Here is a 19,890-nt window from a genome sequence, read left to right as displayed (position 1 = left end):
TCAGCTTAGAAAAATATATCTTATGATTGTGACATTTAATGTGGTTACCAGATTCCATGTTTTTAAACTTTTGTCAGGAGTTTTTTCTTCCCGTTTTGCGTGATGGCCATCTCGATCTGATTTTTTTTTATTTCGGCAAGTGTATGATCAACATTCAATACAACTTCATTTCACATTGTGTTTTACATGACTTGTCGAAAAGGGAAGCGGGTTGAAGCAATGACATACAATGACTACGAATTCAATTACATTTAAAATTGGTTTGGATGTTAAACGGTGAGCATGAATGGGTACCCCGCTTTACATGAATGTAAAAATTAAATGAACCCAAGAGTAGATTTTCTGTAAATAGTTTTAATATTAAATAAAAAAGACTCCCATATAAAAAAGAAAGCTACAGCCCACAATTTAATCATTTTTTTAAACATAAGTATTGAAAGCCAGGGGGTAGAATGAGAAAAGTACTCCCAGAAAAATTCACAATTGTTTGCACTCATCTCTTTTCTCTAAACCATATAAAATCATAATAAAACACATTAACTGTACATATGTACAAATCTCCAAGTGTATACAAATTGCATAATTTGCTTTTCTTTTTTTGTTAAATACAGCAAGAGATGCCAGTATTTTAAGGGGAGGGCAGTGTGAGGATATCATTTCATAATCTACAGTTAGACAAAAACTCATCAAATCCACATTAGGTATCACAGCTCTGGCTTTTAAGAATCCCCATCTTGTTCATGATGGAGGGGCTACATGACGAATGGCTGTATACTGAAGGGAGGAAGTAAGAAACCCAATTACGGTGGCTTTATATGAAGGAAAAATAAAATCATACCTCTAAGCACCATCTGAAAACATTTGAAGGGTGCCTGACTGAGTCCTTTCTGTGTTTGAACAGAGGGTCTCATTCATGGCATGACCAGAATTCCAACTATAGCACGGCCGGAAAGTGAGGGGCTCAGCAATAGCTCTGTTGTCCTACACAATCAACATTATTAAAAAAGACACACACGCACATACATACAATGACATACACACTTTCCACAGAGAGCATGGTTCAAGTAGACGGGCTTCATTGTGACTCACAGTAACACATAAATGAGAACAGTACACTTGTTATTCTGGGTAAAATGATATGACGCTAACATCATGAAGAGAGCTGTGATCACACCAAACACAACCATTAGCGTGTGAACTAGACCTAAGAGTGAGAAAAATAGTCACTTTTTTTAACTTTCTATTAAATTATTTTCTCCCCCTGACCGGAGCTCGTCCTATGCTTTATTTTCCACCTGTCTCCATGGCGTTTGTTAACATGAACAGCATTAGTGCAGTTGACTGAGTATGAAGATAAAACAAACAAAAAAACATAAGTGACATGAGTGTGTGAGTGCAGGGAGGGGCCAGGAGGTGATATCCGTGATTGGTGAACAGCTGTGATTGGCAGCTCCCTCCACCAATCACTGCCTCTGAGACCTTGCCCCTCGTCTCCTCCGGCCTCGGACTGATGTGTCGGGCTTCAACAGGGCCGTCTGCAACAGAACGAAGGACATAAAAAATTAAAAATAAATGGTTATCACTTTGAACAATAACTATAGGAACACTGAGGGGAGTGCAAATATTGTTTTGTTTTTATTTACCCTTTACACAACATCTGAATTTGGACGTTTTGAGAAATATTGGGACTGAATATAGCAGCTTCACCGGTTTATCGATTGTATTTGTTTACAGATTGAGAAAGATGACAGGTTTAATCATGCGATGCTTTAATCAATCAATTGTGCATCTCTTGTGCTGCTGCCACTTCCAGGAAAAAATGACTCATACCGTAGTAGTAGCCTTTGTTTCTTCGAGTGCTGTAGCATCTACGTCTCTGAAGTCCTCCAACACATTCTGCAGCCTGATGCACAAAATATAAAACAGTGAGACATTGACATGATAAAATAAAAAAAATAAAAAAAAAAAGACTCAGCTAAAGAACTGCTGACAAAGCAACTTACGTTTGTTTTCTTTTTCTCCCTCGGCGGGCTCCAGAGGCAGTTCCTGATTGTTCCTTGGTGAAAAATGCATGATAATAACATCATTGGTCAAGGACGTAAAAGCCACCATTACGATCCATTAGTTGATTGCAATGCTTTAGTCATCAACATATCTAATCTGTCATAATTTTCTTGGTGCTCATTTAGGATTAGGCTAGTGAGTATTGAAATATTCAATGAAGAAAAAGATCAGCAAAGTTGTGTAGTTGACAGTTTTTCTGACTTATTTGCTGAGCGATATTGGAATATTCACCTCAGTTCCAGGATAATAGCAATTTTGCCAATTCTTTGGGTGTCAAAGACTCATGTTAAGTTACGTTAAAATCTTGCTTGACACTCTTAACAGTGCATTTAAAAGCCATTTCAACCATGTGTGTGTGTGTGTCAACTAGATGCTGAGATCCTGTGGAGTTCCCGTGGGATGGGAGTCAACTTTACCTTTAATCAAGGGATTGGGACAGCACAGGTTGAAACGTTTTAGTATTATTATTATTATATAACATAGGAGAGGTACAGGAGTGTGAGTCAGGGAAGCAGCACAGGTGTAGGAATTGTTTTCAGATGGAACGGGACACAATCTTTCTTTTTAACTATGGTCTCAGACTGGGAGAGGATGGAATTTTTCTGTGGGAGTGGGATGGGCGTGAAAATCCACTCCTGTATTAGCGTCTACAGTCAATGTGTGTATATAGTCAATTACAGTATGTTAACTTTTGATGAGAGCTATTAAGATTTTCAGTTGTCAGTATAATTTGAAAAGGGCACACAAATAGCTTCCCTGATCACTATTCCTAAACCAAAAGTTCTCAGTGTGATCGGTGATAATTTCCCAAAAATGGCCAATAGTCCTCAAATTTTGCCAGCGTAGGCAACTTTATGATAACAACTGTACTAACTTGACTACTGTACATTTCTATTAGCCAGGGGCAGGATGTTGTCATCATCTTGTGGCATATAAGGAGTATGAACGCAATTGGATGACTTTCAGCAAATAGCCGAGAATAAGTTCCACATAAAAAGATGCAGCCCCACCACCTCATTTTGACAACATGCTGGACTAAAAAGGGAAACAGCAGACACTCACCCTTCCCTGTTCACTGTGCAGCATTGTTCCTGGTGTATCCTCACGGGGCCTCCCACTGCAACCATCCCTGGGACTCAGATAACCCGTCTGTCTCTCCACACTGGTGCAATCCGTTTTAGCTTCCTCCAAGTATATGGAAGCCTCTGGATGAGTTTGTCCCTCCACCATGACTGCTTTTCTTTGTAAAGGCGATGTGGCGACATCCTCGGTGGGTTTGGGCGTACCCTGGGCTGGAGAATGGGCTGCCGCTTCCAAGCTGAGGCGGGACAAGTCTGGATTTCGCAAGGAGCAAGCCCGCCTTGGGCTGAGGGAGACCGGAGCACTCGCCTGGTGCTGAGCTGGGGCAGTTGTGGTGAGTGTGTGGTGCTCCAGGGGGAAAGTGACAGGCGGTAAGGCACAGAAAGGTGATGTTGGGTCAGACGGACCAGAGCGGACCCCATCTTCCTGCTCTTTAGCGTTAATTTGAAGGAAGGATGTGTAAATTGTATCCATGAACGAGGTGTAGGGGTCGATGACGGGCCTGTCGTCGGACGCTCGCTGTGGCGGACGGCTAGGTTCTTGGACAGGCGTTGGAGCCGGATTAGCAATCTCTTCAGGAGAGATCTGAGAGGCTGGAATATCACTGTCAGGGGTGGGGCTCTGTGTTTCCTGCAAGGAGCCTGACTTCTCTTCCTCGGAGGATGGTGCAAGATTCAGCTTAAGGGAGAAAAACAAAAATAGAAGTTTATATTAACCGTGTGAACACAGTGGGTAAAGCTCGTCAAACTGTAACTCCCACCGATACCGACATTTATAGACTGTACAGTCTGGTCGATGTTGATAGCCCATTTTCAAATTGTCATTGTGTATCAAAACAGATTAAAAACAGTTCTACATAGAGTTAATGCTAAAAACAAAGCAATGTGATTCTCGTGTGTCATCTCCACTGAAAAGTCAACGAAAGCGACCCATATTGTGCAGGTAAAACATGAGAGTTACTTACCTGAATGTTGTTGAGCAAGTTGATGGTCCCATCAGGACCTTGCAGGAGAGGCATGCCCAAAGATGAAGCCTGAACCGAGGGTAGGAGGATGGAACCAGCTCCAATACCCACCATGTTATGGAGCCCAGCGATACCAGAAATGTCTCCTATAAAAAGCAGCGTTACAAACTTAACACACGTGTCGGCTGTCAGCTTTAAATCCCATGGGACATGGAGCATCAGGCGTACGATGCTGCTCACAAACTCACCTAAGACAGCAGGGTTAAGCAGAGTGGGAAGCAATTGCTGGAGAATGGGGTTTTCCTTGCCTTGAAGAGAAAGAGGGATGAGGGTGTCCACACCAGCGTCAGACAGTTCCTGTAGGATAGCAATAGATAGATCAGAAGTCTGAGGCGAACCTAAGATTTATATGTATGCATCAGTGTTGTAAGAATTTGAAATTTTTCTACAGTCTTAGTCCTTTTGACTTTTGTTTTTGAATTGGTTAATTATACACACACGCACGCACTCATGAAGCAAAGTTTAAATAGACATATTGCTCCATTTAGTGAGGAGGTATTTTTTTTTTTTTTTTTAACTTGGCAATCAGCCTCCAAAATACTGATCATGCAAAACTTATGTAACACTAAAAGTACCGTAATTTCCGGACTATAAGTCGCGGTTTTTTTCATAGTTTGGATGGGGGGGCGACTTATACTCAAGAGCGACTTATATATGTTTTTTTTTCACAAATTTTTACTTGATCATTAAGACATCACTTACAAGTATAGTTGACCACTTCCCATGTTATTTTTAGTATAGTTGATCACTTCACATGCTTTTATTTCTTTATCTTGAACATATTCAAAACATAAAAAATAGAGAAAACATCAAATAAAGCAATTAACACTTTAAAGCACCATATCCAAGTCCACTGTCTGCTGTATGTACACTTGCTCCATTTTTGCTCCTCTTATATTTATTATTATTATTTATTATTATTTGTTTATTTATCATTTATTCAATACTCTTATTTATTCATTGTTAGTGCCTTCTTGGTTTTTTTTGTGTTGCTTGTATGCATATGTGTACTATCTCACCGAGGGATAGAGGAAATGTAATTTCAATCTCTTTGTGTGTCTTAGTATATAAAAAAAATATATCGACGATAAAGCAGACTTTGACTTTGATAAAACAACCAAAAAAAATTATATTTTCAGACGAAACTGGATGAGGGCGCTCTAAATTTTACCGTTGGCCGTGACTCATCAACTGGGTGGGCTTAAGAAAAATGGCACCAAAAAGAAACTCATATTTTACAGGTTACAAACTTCAAGTTGTAAAATATGCAGCTGAAAACAGTAATCGAGCAGCAGAAAGAAAGTTTGGAGAACCGTGATGTACCAATGGATTACTATTTCAAGTGACGTCAGTAGCGCGGCGCGCCGGTTGTTTACATACAAACGTGCCCACACAAGGACGACCGGCATCATTAGCGGTGATCATTTCTAAGTGACACGGAGGACAAAGAGTTTGAAGGAATTAAGGATTTGGAGTGACATAGAAGGTTTGAAAAACTATTATGGCTTTTACGCACGCCCGGTCTCTACTGAGTCGGGGGCCGACGATCGGCCGAGTGGTTGTCCGCGAACGGTGCGCGGGGCTCGGACATGGCCATTACGCACGCCCGGTCTGTCTGGAAGTCCACGCCGCCACACGCTTGGAAGTTTGTTTTGTTTAATAAAGAGCCGTTTACCAAACCTACGTCTATCCTTGTACTTTGTTAATGCTACAATATAGTTATATAGTAGATCTGTGGAATAAAGACGAGGGTGACGTCAGGGCGCACGCGCGGCGATGTTGACAAAGGACGAGGAATTTGATCGATGGATTTAATGGAATTAAAGTGCACGGATGGTTTGATAATATTATTGGCTTGTATTATAGTTATTTAAAATATAGTTTATCGTTATATGAGCCTGTGGAATATTTTGAAGCGCAAGCGCCCTCAGCCGTGCGCACCCATTGTTGACAAAGATCGATCGATGGATTTAATGAATTGGAGTGACACCGATGGTTTTATAAACATGTTATTCATGTAATAGTTGTCCTTAATCACTCTATATGTTACGTCAGGCCCGTTCTCAGCTCTTTGTTTGTGTTTGTCAAGTTAGCATACCTATCGTTTAGCCTGTTGTTGCTATTTAATGAATTGGAGTGACACCGATGGTTTTATAAACATGTTATTCATGTAATAGTTGTCCTTAATCACTCTATATGTTACGTCAGGCCCGTTCTCAGCTCTTTCTTTGAGTTTGTCACGTTAGCATACCTATCGTTTAGCCTGTTGTTGCTATTTAATGAATTGGAGTGACACTGATGGTTTTATAAACATGTTATTCATGTAATAGTTGTCCTTAATCACTCTATATGTTACGTCAGGCCCGTTCTCAGCTCTTTGTTTGTGTTTGTCACGTTAGCATACCTATCGTTTAGCCTGTTGTTGCTATCGTTTAGCCTGTTGTTGCTCGTTCATGACTGTTTTTGGTGTGGGATTTTGTCGAATAAATTGCCCCCAAAATGCGACTTATACTCCGGAGCGACTTATATATGTTTTTTTTCACTTTTTGGGGCATTTTATGGCTGGTGCGACTTATACTCCGGAGCGACTTATAGTCCGGAAAATACGGTATGTCGAAAATGTTCATTTTAAAATAAAGGTTGACAATGGTTTGCATGAAAGTAGTACATTAAGACAGACAGAATAAAAACTTTCTGTATTCAAACGTAACAATCATGAAGAAAAATGCAATTAACACAAAAGAAATAGAGATAATGAAACCAATGTGGACAGAAACTCAGAGTTTACCCAAGGAATCTATGACAAGGCTAGAGGAAAGAACCTAAGTAGACGAGGCGCCTACCTGAGGTTGGGTATGCTGAACAGGAGTTAACTGGGTGTGGGATAGGTCTGCTGCATTTAGGGCAGCTGTGAGGAGGGCGGGGCTTAAAGGCAGGAAGGTCGCTGGATGAGGAGGAAGGGCAGTAGGAAGCAGCAGAGACTGCAGAGCTTGAATAGACCCCTCCGCTCCAGGCGGGAGGGGAAGGCCCTGCATGACTTCCAGAATCCCCGACCCGTGAAGAGTTGATGGATCCAGAAGAGCAGCGGCCTTGTCCAACGTGAGGCCCTCCAAGGTGGCAGGGATCTGTGGCGGTTGCTGAAGAGGAACCTCCAAGCTGACCTGACCCAGCTGACTCAGTCCAGATAAGGGTAACAAAGGCGCCTGGTGTTGCCCAAACAGCAAAGACGCCATAAGCAGAGCTTGAAGACTTGGTTTTTCTGTAAGCCCCAAATCAGATTCCTGTCCTGTGGCAGAGACTGAAGTTGGAGGTGGGATTGGGTTTGGAAGGCCCACTAGATTGAGAGGTAAGTCCCCTTGTATGCCGCTCAACAGGGGCAACAACGGAAAGAGAGGATTACAGTTTAGTTGTTGCTGCTTCTGTTGCTGATCCTGGCTCTGCTGCTGTGTCTCTGGTTGTATCATTAAGGACTGCTGCTCACCAAGGTTTTGTGTTGCAGCAGCGGAAGGTGGCACCTGTGCATTTTGCCCACCCAACCACAGCCCCCCGAGCTGTAATGAGGAAAGGACCGTAGGGTCCAAGATGGATGGCAGGCCTCCTGTGGAAGACAGCAGCTGAAGTAGCTGCTCTTGGTTCATGAAAGGGAAGGCCTCTGCCAGAGGTAAAGAAGTCTGAAGACTGTCCTCCCCAAGTTGAGAGGAGCCGACGACATCGGAACTAGTGGGTGTCAGAGGTTTCGTTGAGGTGGAGTTCTTCAAGTCCCCGCGTCCAGAATCACCGGAACCTGCAAAAAAAAAAAAAAACAACGGGCACAAATATGAATCAACAAACGTTTATCTGATATAACATAAAAGCTGTACTCAAGAAAACAAGTTACACAAGTAAAAGAAGGGCTCAAATGTTCAAATACAGAGGGGGTGAACCCAAACTTGCAACGCCTTAACGTTAATAAATGATTACACGGGCATTATTCACCTGCAGTGTGATTTTCTTGGGGAAACATCACTACATCTGTTGTATGGTCAGCCGAGCTGCGTTCCTCCTGCCGTACAGTGGAGGATGCTGCAAGGAGGGCTAGAACATGATTGCTAAGATCAAGAGGTTTTGGTGAGGTGGGTAACGCCGCAGACACAATGCCTTGTGCGTGACTCGGGTCTGCTGTTGACATGTCGTTACTGATCATGCTCTGCGGCGAAGCTTCGGGTGAAAGTACCCGTGAAACAGTGTCAGGTGCTGGAATGTGATTCTCAGTTGGATGATGCCTGTCCAGTGGAGTAGTGGCCACATGTACAGATGGGCTGCTGCTGCTGCTGGGTAAAGCTAAATTTGAACGTGGCGAAGAATGTTTTTGTAGAGGACTTAATCCCACAGACTGAGACTGCACTGATCTGAAATGAGTAGGGGTGTGAGGGGGAGAAAGCATCTCTGGAACCAAAGGTATTGTATTAGTGTTACTGGTTCGGCATGGTGACGGAGGATGCGGGTGGTTAGAATGAGAATTTATAGAAGAGGGTGAAAGTTCAGGGCTTTGTGACTTAGTGTGTCCGCCCCCTTCAACAGTCAAAGATGCCAAATGACCTGGAGCAGCGTTGGAAGCCGAAGCTGCGGCCTGAGCATTTTGCACACTGAGTAAGTGCAGCAGAGCAGAGAGGGGCTGGGTTGGAGGATCCAAGCTCAGGGGTGTTGGTGCGGGAGTGATATCCAAGGACTCTAACTCTCGAGGAGTTCCGGAGAGATGTGCCGTCTGTTTGGAAATCAGGAACTTGGACGTCTGCCCTGGCGGCAAATGATGGTTGTGCTCGGAGGTGACGCCACTCGGGTTCTGCATATCTGAGGCAGATGCGAGGCGAGGGAACGCCGAAGACGATAAGTTCATAGCGGTAGCAGAGTCTCCGGGCGAGGTCCTCTGCGGCCCGTTGGCCAGCGGCTGAGTGTCTTTGATCATGCTGAGAACAGTGGGAGATCGCCGTCGCCTCTTTCTGTGCGATGCATTTTGTTCTGTTTTAGGAGGCAACTGGGGCAAGGAAGACGCCAGGGACTGGGCCAGGGAGTGGGATGAAGGAAAGCGGACAGAAGAGGCTGCTGCTAGACAGGGATAGTGAGGCCTAGAGGCAGTTGTAGGGGAAGAAAGGTGGCAATTTTTTAAAGTGCTGTTTGTTACCTTTGTCGACTGTTTTTGCTGTGCCTCAGTCAAGATTTCCAAGGAAGAGGACACGCTTGTTTGGCTACAAGCCACATTTGAGCCCTGGCCTTGGGTTACCTGGCTAGCCAGCTGAGCTTTAGCAGCCGCGGAGAGCAGACTGCTTGCGGGAAAAGAAGTTGAGGACGACAACTCGCCCTGGTGACTGTGGTGGTTTAAAAAAGCCCCCAGAGTAGTGCTGGAAATCCCTGCTGAGTTCAACCCAAAAGTCGGCGCTACTGTGCTGGGACTCGCTGCACTCTTTGAGGGTTTCCGAGGGGGAGTAAGAGGACTGTGACTGCTTTGGTTAGTCAATATGTTGGGGTTGGTCGAGTTTGGGAGGTGGTGGTTATTATTAGTGCTACTGTTGCCAGAGTTCTTGAACTGCTCCAAGATGTCCTCCAGCTTGAACTTAAAGATGTGGGGGGCGGGGTTTGGTGAACCACAAGGCAGAGGGGAGTGTGGAGAGGAAGAGCAGGACTTCCTCCTCCGTGACAAATTACTCGCTGTCAGTCCTTCAGCTACCGCAGTGGAGCTTCCGCCCTGATCAGAGACATAAGAGGGGGAAGCCGAAGGGTGGTGGGACCGCTGCTGAGGAGACACGCAATTCATGTTATGGACAGATGGAGAGAGGATGGGAGTGGGTGAGAGGGGAGAGCCTCCACCTATGACCCCATAGGGATGCTGCGCTTGAGTCTGTGATACTCTGCCTCCCGTGATGAAGCTTTTAGGAGAGGAGCAAGGAGGTGAAGGTTGGGGCCTTAGGAGAGGGGAGGAAGGCGTTTCAGGAGTTTGTGGCAGTTTTTGACCTTGACTACCATTTTGAGGAGTGAGTGTGCGGGGCGACCTTTGGGCAACATGGTAAGAAGAGAATGGGGGGCTGCTGGAAGTGGTAAAGGGCACAATTTGAGGAGGTGGAGGAGGGTGAAGCCTTCGAAAAGCATCAAGCGGATGGTGAGAGTTTGCGCCTGTGTGAGGACCTGGGGAGGAGCCATTATAAGGATAAATAAACTTGTGAGAGGAACTGGGGCTGGCACAGGTATTAGGGTGTGCATTATTCTGAGGTTGTGCAGGAGCCAGATGAAATTTGGGGTGGTAAATGCCTCTGTCCTCTTCTTCCCGCTCAACAGGAGCCCTCTTTGGGTTGCAATTGCCCATTCCCTTGCTCACTTCTGAAAGAAAAAAAGAAGAAAAAAAAAAAAGATGGTTGAAAATGATAAAAATATTGTTGCTTTCTCATGACAACTTCCAAAGTGGGGCCCGACTGATTAGTCGGCTGGCCAATATTAGGCCTTTCCAAAATAACAATTAGCCGGGGTTTTGCCAGTTGAACGGCAATATAATCTTATTTTCTCATGCATTAGTAAATACTTTTCCTCAGGTATGGGCTGGAAGTAAAGAACATGCACGACGGTCAGAATGCTGTTTTATGTGAATTACATCCTTAGCCTTACCCTCTCATATGCCCATTAAGACAAAAAGTCAATAAGTAATGATGCTAAGATAGTATATATTCATGCTTAGAGTTCACCATTAGCGTGTTGCTACCAGCATTTATACATCTGCTAAATCAATTAGGCTTTTACAATGGCTGTCTGCATGGCTGACAGGAGGTTACGGAGGTCTTACCAGGATGATGAAGGTTAGCAAAGGGCATCTGTGACGCCTGCATACTGCGACACAGAGCAGCCATCGCCACCACTTTCCTCCGATGGTTGCACAGTTTGGTCATGTCCTGCTCCGCTTTGCCGATAGGCTGCTTGTGCTGCTCTACCTTTACCCCCAAAGTAAAGTTGAAAACCTGTTGGAGGTAAAAACAAAATGAATAAAACGAGAGACCATGTTGTTGTACTGACACTAAACTATATTCTCTGGAAGTTGAAAATTCTCTTCAATGTCACATTTCGATAGACTGATGATTGCGCGAGCCAACAGCTTTACCTTGTTGATGACAAGCGGACACTCCAGACCACATTTACAGGTGCCATCAGTCAACAGATAGGTCTTCACCTCATCCAGGGAGGAGAGAGAAGTACCACTGGGACTACATAAACAAACGCATATACACATAAGTATTTTGTACCTCCTGGCTTACTGATATGTGGAATAGTTTCAGAGGTAAGGTTTTATAGATCTTAGTTGGTTCTTTGACTTTCTGCTGAACACCTCAAAAAAGTCCCCCTCAATGATCAATTTACCATTATGGATTCATGTGAAATTTTTAGCCACAGGTCGCTTACATAACTAGAAAGGCAGTAGAATGCAGGTGTCTGCCAAGAATGAACGATGAAATGCCAAGATAACTTAAAAAAAAAAAGGTTTGTAACAAATTTGATTCACATTTTGATACTCTGATATTCTTAAAAACTATTCATTAAATAAAATGGGCTGATTGTGCGGTAGTCATTTGCCCTTCAGGAGCTTTGCATGTGTCAGAACACATCACTGCATAAATAATCGTAACAAAAAAACCTTTCCTGATTTCCAAATATTTTGATTCTGGTATTTTCTACTGTGTAAGGTGATGGTTTAGTAACTGGAAGAAGGAAGGGTTGCCTTAATCACAGATCAAATTACATAGTTTTGGGGTTACTTGAAAAAAAATCTCTCTCTTCATGGTTGAATCAGCGCACCTGACATACGCCACCTGGCCGCAATGCACTCTCCTTTGCCAGCCGATGGGGACGTGTATGGCAGCGGTGACCAGCCCATCCTTGTCCCCACTGCCAGTGTCACTTCCTCCCATCATTCTGTAGATGCAGCCTGCCAGAGGCTTGCCACACACACAAAACACACAAAAGAAATTGTCACTCAAATAATTATTTTATGGTTGTAGCTGCAGTCAAACATCTTTTAAACATTTTTTGTCGTAACCAAAAACATGGGTATTTTTTTTTATTGTTTTATTGGGTGTCGTTACTGCCCAGTGTTTCTGCAATATATTACAGTTAAAGTAACATTAAATAGTTGTTTTAAAACCATCCATCCATCCATTTTTGGGAAATCATCGAACAAGGTCCAAACCGTGATTTCAGGCGGTGTAGTGATTTCTGCGTGCAATATATATAAAGATAAAAGCTGATCATCTTACTTATAAGAAGATATAAATAAGAATACCTTGTCATCTTTGGGAAGCCAGGCTCAGGTTTGGCTAGGGTATTGACTGTTGGATAAACATGCTGGTGGGTTAGAAGCGCACAGACTGCCAGTTAAACTGACTCAATGTCCAAAGTGTTCCCAACAACCAGGCCGATCCTTTACTCAGAAGGATGAACGCTGCAGATGTTTATTCAGTTCACATCCGAGGAGGAGCTGAGATGAGGATGATGAGCCTGCAACAGAAACGTGGAGGTGGATTATGTAATATGGGAAGTCCCACAGTAGCGGACCACTTACAAGATTTCTCGATATACGATTTACTTGGATCATAGATTTGGAGATGGAATACACTGTCCTCACAAAAAGAACTACATCGAAAGTTCATCACATGCTGCCGCTACTTTTAGATTGGAGGGTGTGTTAAAATATGGGCCTATGTTTTAGTGGGTGTCCATCTGCATATCTAAGATAAATATGCAACAACTTATGCACACGCTTTAAGAAAGCAAGCACGGCTACAAATGCCTAACATGTGGAATAATGTAACGATGAAGTAATACATGTCAGAATTGACGAATCATGGTAAAAACAGAATCTAAACACCGCGATTGACACGGCAGGCTACAATGCTAGGCTAAGAGCTAAGCTAGCAACCGCGTCCACTTTGTAGTGTTGTCGTGACAGCTGTCAGGCGCACTCAACTCTTGCACATTAGCCAGGACAATATGCAACAAACCTCACACGCAAATGGGCAAGACACACACTCTTATAAATACGTCAAATAAGATTGCCCAACGAAGGGTAAAAATGTTGCGGGGATAGGCGGGGTGAATGTATGCACCTTTCTTGGCGTTGGGATCTCTGTGTTGGCGAAGTTTTGAAGTATTTGCTGGCTCGCGGGAGAATCAAGTTAGCTGGCTAGCTAATGTATGCTTTTTGACGGATACAACGTTGACACAAACATAAAGAAACACTCCCAGCGTCGCTCGCGTAGTCGCGCAACGAGCGGACGACGTGTGAACAACGTGCGCAAGTTCAATTTACAGACAAAGGGCAATAACGCCGCAGTTTGACTGCGCCCTGGGTAACGGGGGCTAAGGCTAACTCACAGAGGTTAGCGAAGCCGAGCTAACTGACTGAATTTACTTGATTTGGAGTGTCCCGACAAGAGTAGAAGCTGTCCCGCTGCCGGTTCAGACTTATCCAAGACGTTGTTTTCGTCTTCGTACTTCTAGGCCGTCTTGCATGTAGATATATTCCAATAATCATCGCGAGCCATGTAATCCAAAATTCACGGTTGCCTTGTTTTTTGTTTTTGTTTTTTTTATTTTAGATTCCCAGCAAAAAAAAAAAAAAAAAAAAAAAGAATGGAGTTTGCCTAGGCGCATGCGCACTGCGAGCTCGAGGAGTACTGTACCCAACATGCAATGGGAGCTTTGTCAGCTTCCATGGACATGGTTCATGCTGTTAAAAATAAAAACAGCGCTTCAGGTCACAAGTCATCGTGCTCACATAGAGGCGAAAATTATCATATTAATAGTAAATTAATATTCATCTTAATATTTAACATAATAAGGGTTTGGTTTGAAAATATTATGTCATACAGTCCCGTTATGTAATTTTATTTTGTCATTATTTCAGTTTTTATGATTACTGTTGAAATGAGAATGTGCACAATCCAAACAAAGACAGCGCTACAGTCCTGTCAAAAGTCGGTGTAGCCCCGCTTCTGTGTTTGTGCTGAACCGGTAATACATGTGGTCTAATTTCACTCATTTCTTCAGTTAAATATGTTTTGATTGAATTGTTTATTAATAATAGTGTGGTAATCCTTATTAAGAATAATTTGTATATTCGTTATATTATAGTCCATTAACATGCAATACAGCAGCATCACTGGGGTTTTTTTTTCGAAGTGAGAGCTACTCCTTTGAGACTAATTTAAAAGCCTACTAATTTGATACACTCAAAGAACAAATTTGCTCAAATTACTTTTCTGTTATTATTTGTGATATTAATTTATGTGAAAACGTTGATGCTAATGATTTCTCACAATAATTAGTATAGTTGGGTGAATTGTCTTTTCTATATAATACCTTGCTCCAATATTTTGTGGATTTGAAATAAACACGCATAATTGCGCACACACACACACAGCCAATGTATAGTTTGTATTTATTGACTATGAAATAAATGCACTTGTCCTATTTGGACGTATTTTCTGATTGCTGTCCAGGTAAATAAACACTGTCCGGTGCTGTACCTATCTGTCACCTTTGCACATTAAACATTTTTGCCATTGCCTTGAGTATTAAATATGCATATGATTGTGGGTTTGGTTATTTCAAAAAAGTGGAAAAGGTGAAATGAGACATGTGACAAAGATGGAAGGGTAGACAAGGTATCTAATTTCTCTTCATCCTCGGACCACAGTTTGAGGTCCGCAGCTGTCCCAAACAGTCAGCCTGACATATGAGTGCTCAGCTTGGCATTTGGATAAACATTCAGGCACATTCAATGCCATAGCCAGCCATCAACTCACATGAGGACTTGGGGAATAATTTTGGAAATCACCTAAAGCAAACTAAAGACATGCAAAGCATTGGCCAAGAGAAGACATTGCTTAGTCAGCTGGGTTATCGGACTCTGATCCACTGACGCCCCCCTTACAAAACACTAGTGGCAGCAGCTGAAGGATTTACTCGTGAACAGAACAAGCACAATCTTCTGCTGTGACTTTCCACAAAAAGGTATGCATGTCTCAGCTTGTTTTACATGAGATGACTGTTACAAATTAAAAACAAGGCAACAGCAACACAATGATACATTTTTACCACTTGCTTTTACTTTGACAACCATGTGCCAACTTTGGCAGTGGTAAGATTCAATTTCAGTAGCCTAGAATGGTTTAGGTCAAGGGCACAAGTGCAATGTGAATGTATGTCTCATGGATAACGTGCATGTTCAACTTGAAAGAAACACATTTAACATTGTTTTTGTCTGTCATATCATTTCTTGCTACTTTGTAAGTTGACTTTGTGGTTTGAAATTTTCTTTAAAATAAGGTATATTACCAATTTGATTATCATTATTATTATTATTATTATTATTATTATTATTAGTAGTAGTAGTAGTAGTAGTAGTAGTAGTAGTAGTAGTAATTGTAGTAGCAGTAGTAGTAGTACTCTTGTGCTATCTTTCAATTAATTGTACTATATTTGTACTAGATATATTACTATATAGAATTTAATACATATAGACTTCCTATATTTGCAAGGTCAAATGATAATAAGGATAATAATGACTACAACAACAAGCAAAATATGATATTAAATATATCTACTGTCTATCATTTTAGGTGTAACAGTGGTAACACAACACAATGGACCAGTGAGTATCCTTCCAGGAATCTATTTGGGTTACAATTACCATGGGAATAAAAGCGTCCTTGTTTGCCTATAGCTTCTATTTGGCTGTCTTTCTAGTCACAAGAATACTTAAAATATATTTAATCTATTTAAATGTGATGCTAATACAGCTTTCTGTTCATATGAGAAGATTTAGCACGCCCATGTGAAAGGTTTAGTACTAATTGTGTGAATAAATAAAAAATAAAAATAAAAAATATAGAAATACAGCCTGCAAATTGATACCTTTCTGGGCTTTTCTGCACCATGTCATAAAAAAGTATTCTTTTTTTTTCCATTATCAGGAGTTCACTTAGACAAATCTTTAAAACAGAATTTACAAGATTGCAGTGAATATTCAAAACCTAAATACTGTTCCCAAGACCGTGTTTTGTCTCATCTACCAGGGAAGATGACAAAAACTCGGTGGATATTCATGACAATCCTCCCGTTCCTGACAATGTTGTGAAGGAGGATGGAGACACGGTGAGTGACACAGTCATCGCTTGTGCTAAGCCAACAAAGTCAACAGGGGCGCCCGCTCGAAAATAGACAGGAACGCAGGGTGGTGTCAACTCCAAAAAGCGCTGGCACTATTTGTACTGCCACTTTTAAAGAACTTAATCTTAGAAGGCATTCAGAAAATAACCAATTTCTCTAGCATTAGGAGCAACATCATCCAACTTCTTGTGTGGTCTGCAGGTATACTTTATATATGAAGAGGAAGTCGAGGTAGAGGAGAAGGAACCAGAACCTCCCCCACCTGTCATCCGCATCAATGACAAGCCCCACAAGTTCAAGGACCACTACTGCAAGAAGCCCAAGTTCTGTGATGTCTGCGCTCGCATGATAGTCTGTATGTAAAGGCAAATAATGACAATTTCAATGACTCGCTTTTAAAGCTCAGGTGTATCTCTAACTCGATTTGCTGATCCCACAGTGAACAACAAGTTTGCTCTGAGGTGTAAAAACTGCAAGACCAACATCCACCATGCATGCCAGTCCTATGTGGAGTTCCAGAAGTGCTTTGGCAAAATAGTGAGTCTCTCTTGTTTGTGTCTTGGTTGATATGTAAGGCACATGGAATAGAATTTAACAGAATCAAGCGGCTGCATAAAATAAAACCGTCTGGATCCAGATAGTTTTTTTTTCCAATTTTTATTATCAAAGTCAAAAAGTCTGCATTACTCCCACATTCTAAAAACATGCATGGTAGGCCAACTGAGCACTCTAAATTGCTCGTAGTTGTGTTTGTGAGTGCGAATAGTATCTTTAGTCGGCCATTTTTACACCTGTTATTTCTAAATACAACAATGATGAAATTACACATTTTGTCTCTGTAGCCTCCTGGCTTCAGACGGGCCTACAGTTCCCCTCTGTATAGCAGCGACCAACCCGATTCAAGTGGGTTATCTTCACGTTAAACTATGGAATGCCTGTGAAGTGATCATTTTGAGGGTTTAATTTTTGTCTCTTTGTTGCACAACCTGGATAACGGCTGTCATCGTCCCATAACTATCATCAACCAGACAACCCAAATCGGAATGACCCGGTCTTTGACACCCTAAGGGTGGGTGTCATCATGGCCAATAAAGAACGCAAAAAGAATGAAAATGACAAGAAAAATGTAAGTGACCTGGTTTATGATTATGAAATGATTTCCAGTTAATAACTTACCAGTGGTAATACAAGGAAAACAGCTCTTTCTTTTTCCTCAAGATGATGATGATGATGGAGGAAGAGGAAGATGAGAATCATCAACCAAAAGAAAATGAGGATGGAGGAGAAGGTACAAAAAATCAAGGTTCCAGATGAGGTCACGTCATATACATGGGACTCAGCATGGAATTGATCAGAGTGACAAAACCTTCATGGAACGAATCTGTTGTTTGGTTGTTACACAGGCAAGCCTGAAGAAAAGAAAGAGAAAGGAGGAGAAAAAGCAGATGACAAGGTAAGCTAAATGCTTTAGTAAATGTTCATTTTTCTAATTTAAATGTTTCTGGTTTTCACCTAGGAGTTTGTATTTTTGTGGAATGGAAAGTTTACAAATCAAATGTATTTTTAAATAAAGATAAAACTTCAAGCTTTATACATGTTAGTAGACTTATGAGCAGCATGGTGGACTAGTGGTTAGTTCATATGTCTCAGTTTAAAGATCTGGGTGAGAATCCCTGCTAGTTCAAACATTTTTGAAACTAACTTGCTCTCCTTGTCATTCCCTGGCCATGAAGACGTTTTGTGTGTGTTTATTCATTAAGGCTAATATTATCTTATTTTTTACAACGCGTGTCAATGTAGCGTACTATTATACAATTGTGCTTTTTTTTTTTTTTTTTTTTTTTTTTTTTACAGCAAAAAGGAACCTTCTCCCAGTCGCACTACTACTTGGCTCTCTACCGCTTCAAGGCCATAGAAAAAGATGATCTGGACTTTCAGTAAGTATGACAAAACATCAACGTAATTAATAACAAATTAATAACATATGATAAAATATCAATGTGCATCCACAACAAGGAGGCTGATATCTTGTCTGTTTCATCCTAGCCCTGGTGATCGCATCACAGTCCTAGATGACTCCAATGAAGAGTGGTGGAGGGTGAGGTCAACCCTTTCAATCCAACTTTATATGCAATATAGTATACATACAACTAGAAAAATGAAATTGACTACGGTAAAAAAATGGGGAAAAAAGCATTAGGATTAAAAGGGTAATAGAATTCATCCATCAATTTTCAAAGCATATTTTACAAGGGGCCAGTGCCCTTGCGCCCCCCCACGCCAGTGATGCTAACCCAAGTCACAGAATCATATGGATGCATCAAAGACAAGCTAAAAAAGCTCAATCTACTCCATAAAAAATGCATTATCAGTAGAAAATGAATTAATGAAATGAAATGCTTTCTCTTTTTTCCCAGGGAAAGATGGGAGAGAAGAGTGGCTATTTCCCTACCAATTACCTCATAAAAGTGCGTGCATCAGAAAGAGTTTACAAGGTCACACGCTCTTTTGTTGGGAACAGAGAGATGGGACAGATCACATTGAAGAAAGACCAGGTAGGAAAAGACCAATTTAGCATTCTACACCTGCCATTAAATCAATATCTACCTGAATATGTTGCTAAATGTGCAACCCAAGAGACTTTGCTGCAAGTGCCTCTTATCACCAGGCTGTGGCGTTGTTGCTCTGCCTTTTCAGATTGTAGTGAAGAAAGGAGACGAGAAGGGCGGTTACTTGAAGGTCAGCACTGGACGCAAACTGGGCTACTTCCCCCTCAATCTGCTCCAGGAGATCACTGTGATATAAGAAGAAAGAATACTTAATATAGTGTGTGAGAGAGAGAGAGAGAGAGAGAGAGAGAGAGAGAGAGAGAGAGAGAGAGAGAGAGAGAGAGAGAGAGAGAGAGTATAAAACAAAATATCAAAACGTGTGCAAACACCAAAGTCAATATTTTTATTTCAGCAGATGGCCAAGAGTATGCCGTATATTTTAAAATATTAGCAAATGGTGAGATGATATGATTTGAGATGTGGTTGGTGATATTTATTTTCCAGAACAGACAATTTAATACTTCAATTAGCACACATTTACCACCCCAGGCACAATTAAACAACAAGCATCCATCCATTTTCTATGCAACCCCTATCCTAGTGGTAGTTGCCCTTGAGCGGTGAGCACAAATATAATAATAATAATAAAAAATATGGGAAAAATAAAAATCTCAGGTCACATACATTTAAACAAACAATCATGCTCCTCCCATTTATATCTCTAGATTATTTTACCTTGAGTAAAGCCATAGCATGCATGTTTTCAGAATGCGCCAGCAAACCGGAACAATCATAGCTAGGAAGACAAGAAATGAACCTGCATCCTCAGAATTGTGCGTCAGACAAACACATAATTAAACTTATGTATGTGTCCCATTATATTGTTTTCTCATTTGCAAAATAAAGGGCTGTATTTCAAAATGAGAGGAAAGAAAGTGTATCTATTCAAACAACTTGAGAAAAATTGAGGTAAACTTCAACCAACAG

At 41.7% G+C, this 19,890-nt stretch overlaps 2 protein-coding genes across 3 annotated transcripts; one reads left to right on the top strand and one right to left on the bottom strand.

Moving 5' to 3' along the window:
- Nucleotides 1-334: 334 nt before the first annotated feature.
- mbd6 (methyl-CpG binding domain protein 6) lies at nucleotides 335-13,797 on the bottom strand. 2 transcript variants are annotated; one of them, XM_049752862.2, is made up of 13 exons: nucleotides 13,593-13,797; nucleotides 12,465-12,679; nucleotides 11,981-12,120; nucleotides 11,289-11,391; nucleotides 10,977-11,148; nucleotides 8,144-10,519; nucleotides 7,012-7,952; nucleotides 4,357-4,465; nucleotides 4,109-4,254; nucleotides 3,127-3,822; nucleotides 2,004-2,056; nucleotides 1,831-1,903; nucleotides 335-1,535 (listed from the first exon to the last, which is right to left on the bottom strand). In XM_049752862.2, the coding sequence occupies exons 3-13, from the start codon at nucleotides 12,094-12,096 to the stop codon at nucleotides 1,464-1,466; spliced, it is 4,857 nt and encodes a 1,618-aa protein (XP_049608819.1). In that variant the 5' UTR covers nucleotides 12,097-12,120; nucleotides 12,465-12,679; nucleotides 13,593-13,797; the 3' UTR covers nucleotides 335-1,463. The 2 variants fall into 2 exon arrangements, with proteins under 2 accessions (XP_049608819.1, XP_049608820.1); XM_049752863.2 differs by lacking the exon at nucleotides 13,593-13,797 and adding an exon at nucleotides 13,288-13,572.
- Nucleotides 13,798-14,890: 1,093 nt separating this feature from the next.
- Nucleotides 14,891-19,240, top strand: stac3 (SH3 and cysteine rich domain 3). Its single transcript, XM_049754350.2, has 13 exons — nucleotides 14,891-15,196; nucleotides 15,805-15,836; nucleotides 16,261-16,339; nucleotides 16,556-16,709; nucleotides 16,794-16,891; nucleotides 17,197-17,257; nucleotides 17,383-17,480; nucleotides 17,573-17,642; nucleotides 17,758-17,807; nucleotides 18,209-18,291; nucleotides 18,401-18,452; nucleotides 18,772-18,909; nucleotides 19,052-19,240. The coding sequence occupies exons 2-13, from the start codon at nucleotides 15,829-15,831 to the stop codon at nucleotides 19,157-19,159; spliced, it is 999 nt and encodes a 332-aa protein (XP_049610307.1). The 5' UTR covers nucleotides 14,891-15,196; nucleotides 15,805-15,828; the 3' UTR covers nucleotides 19,160-19,240.
- Nucleotides 19,241-19,890: the final 650 nt, after the last annotated feature.

The sequence above is a fragment of the Syngnathus scovelli genome, chromosome 2 (assembly GCF_024217435.2).
Source record: "Syngnathus scovelli strain Florida chromosome 2, RoL_Ssco_1.2, whole genome shotgun sequence".
Classification (NCBI taxonomy): Eukaryota; Metazoa; Chordata; class Actinopteri; order Syngnathiformes; family Syngnathidae; genus Syngnathus; species Syngnathus scovelli.
The sequence above is the reverse complement of the archived record's forward strand: the minus strand, read 5'-3'. Positions and strand labels throughout refer to the sequence as shown.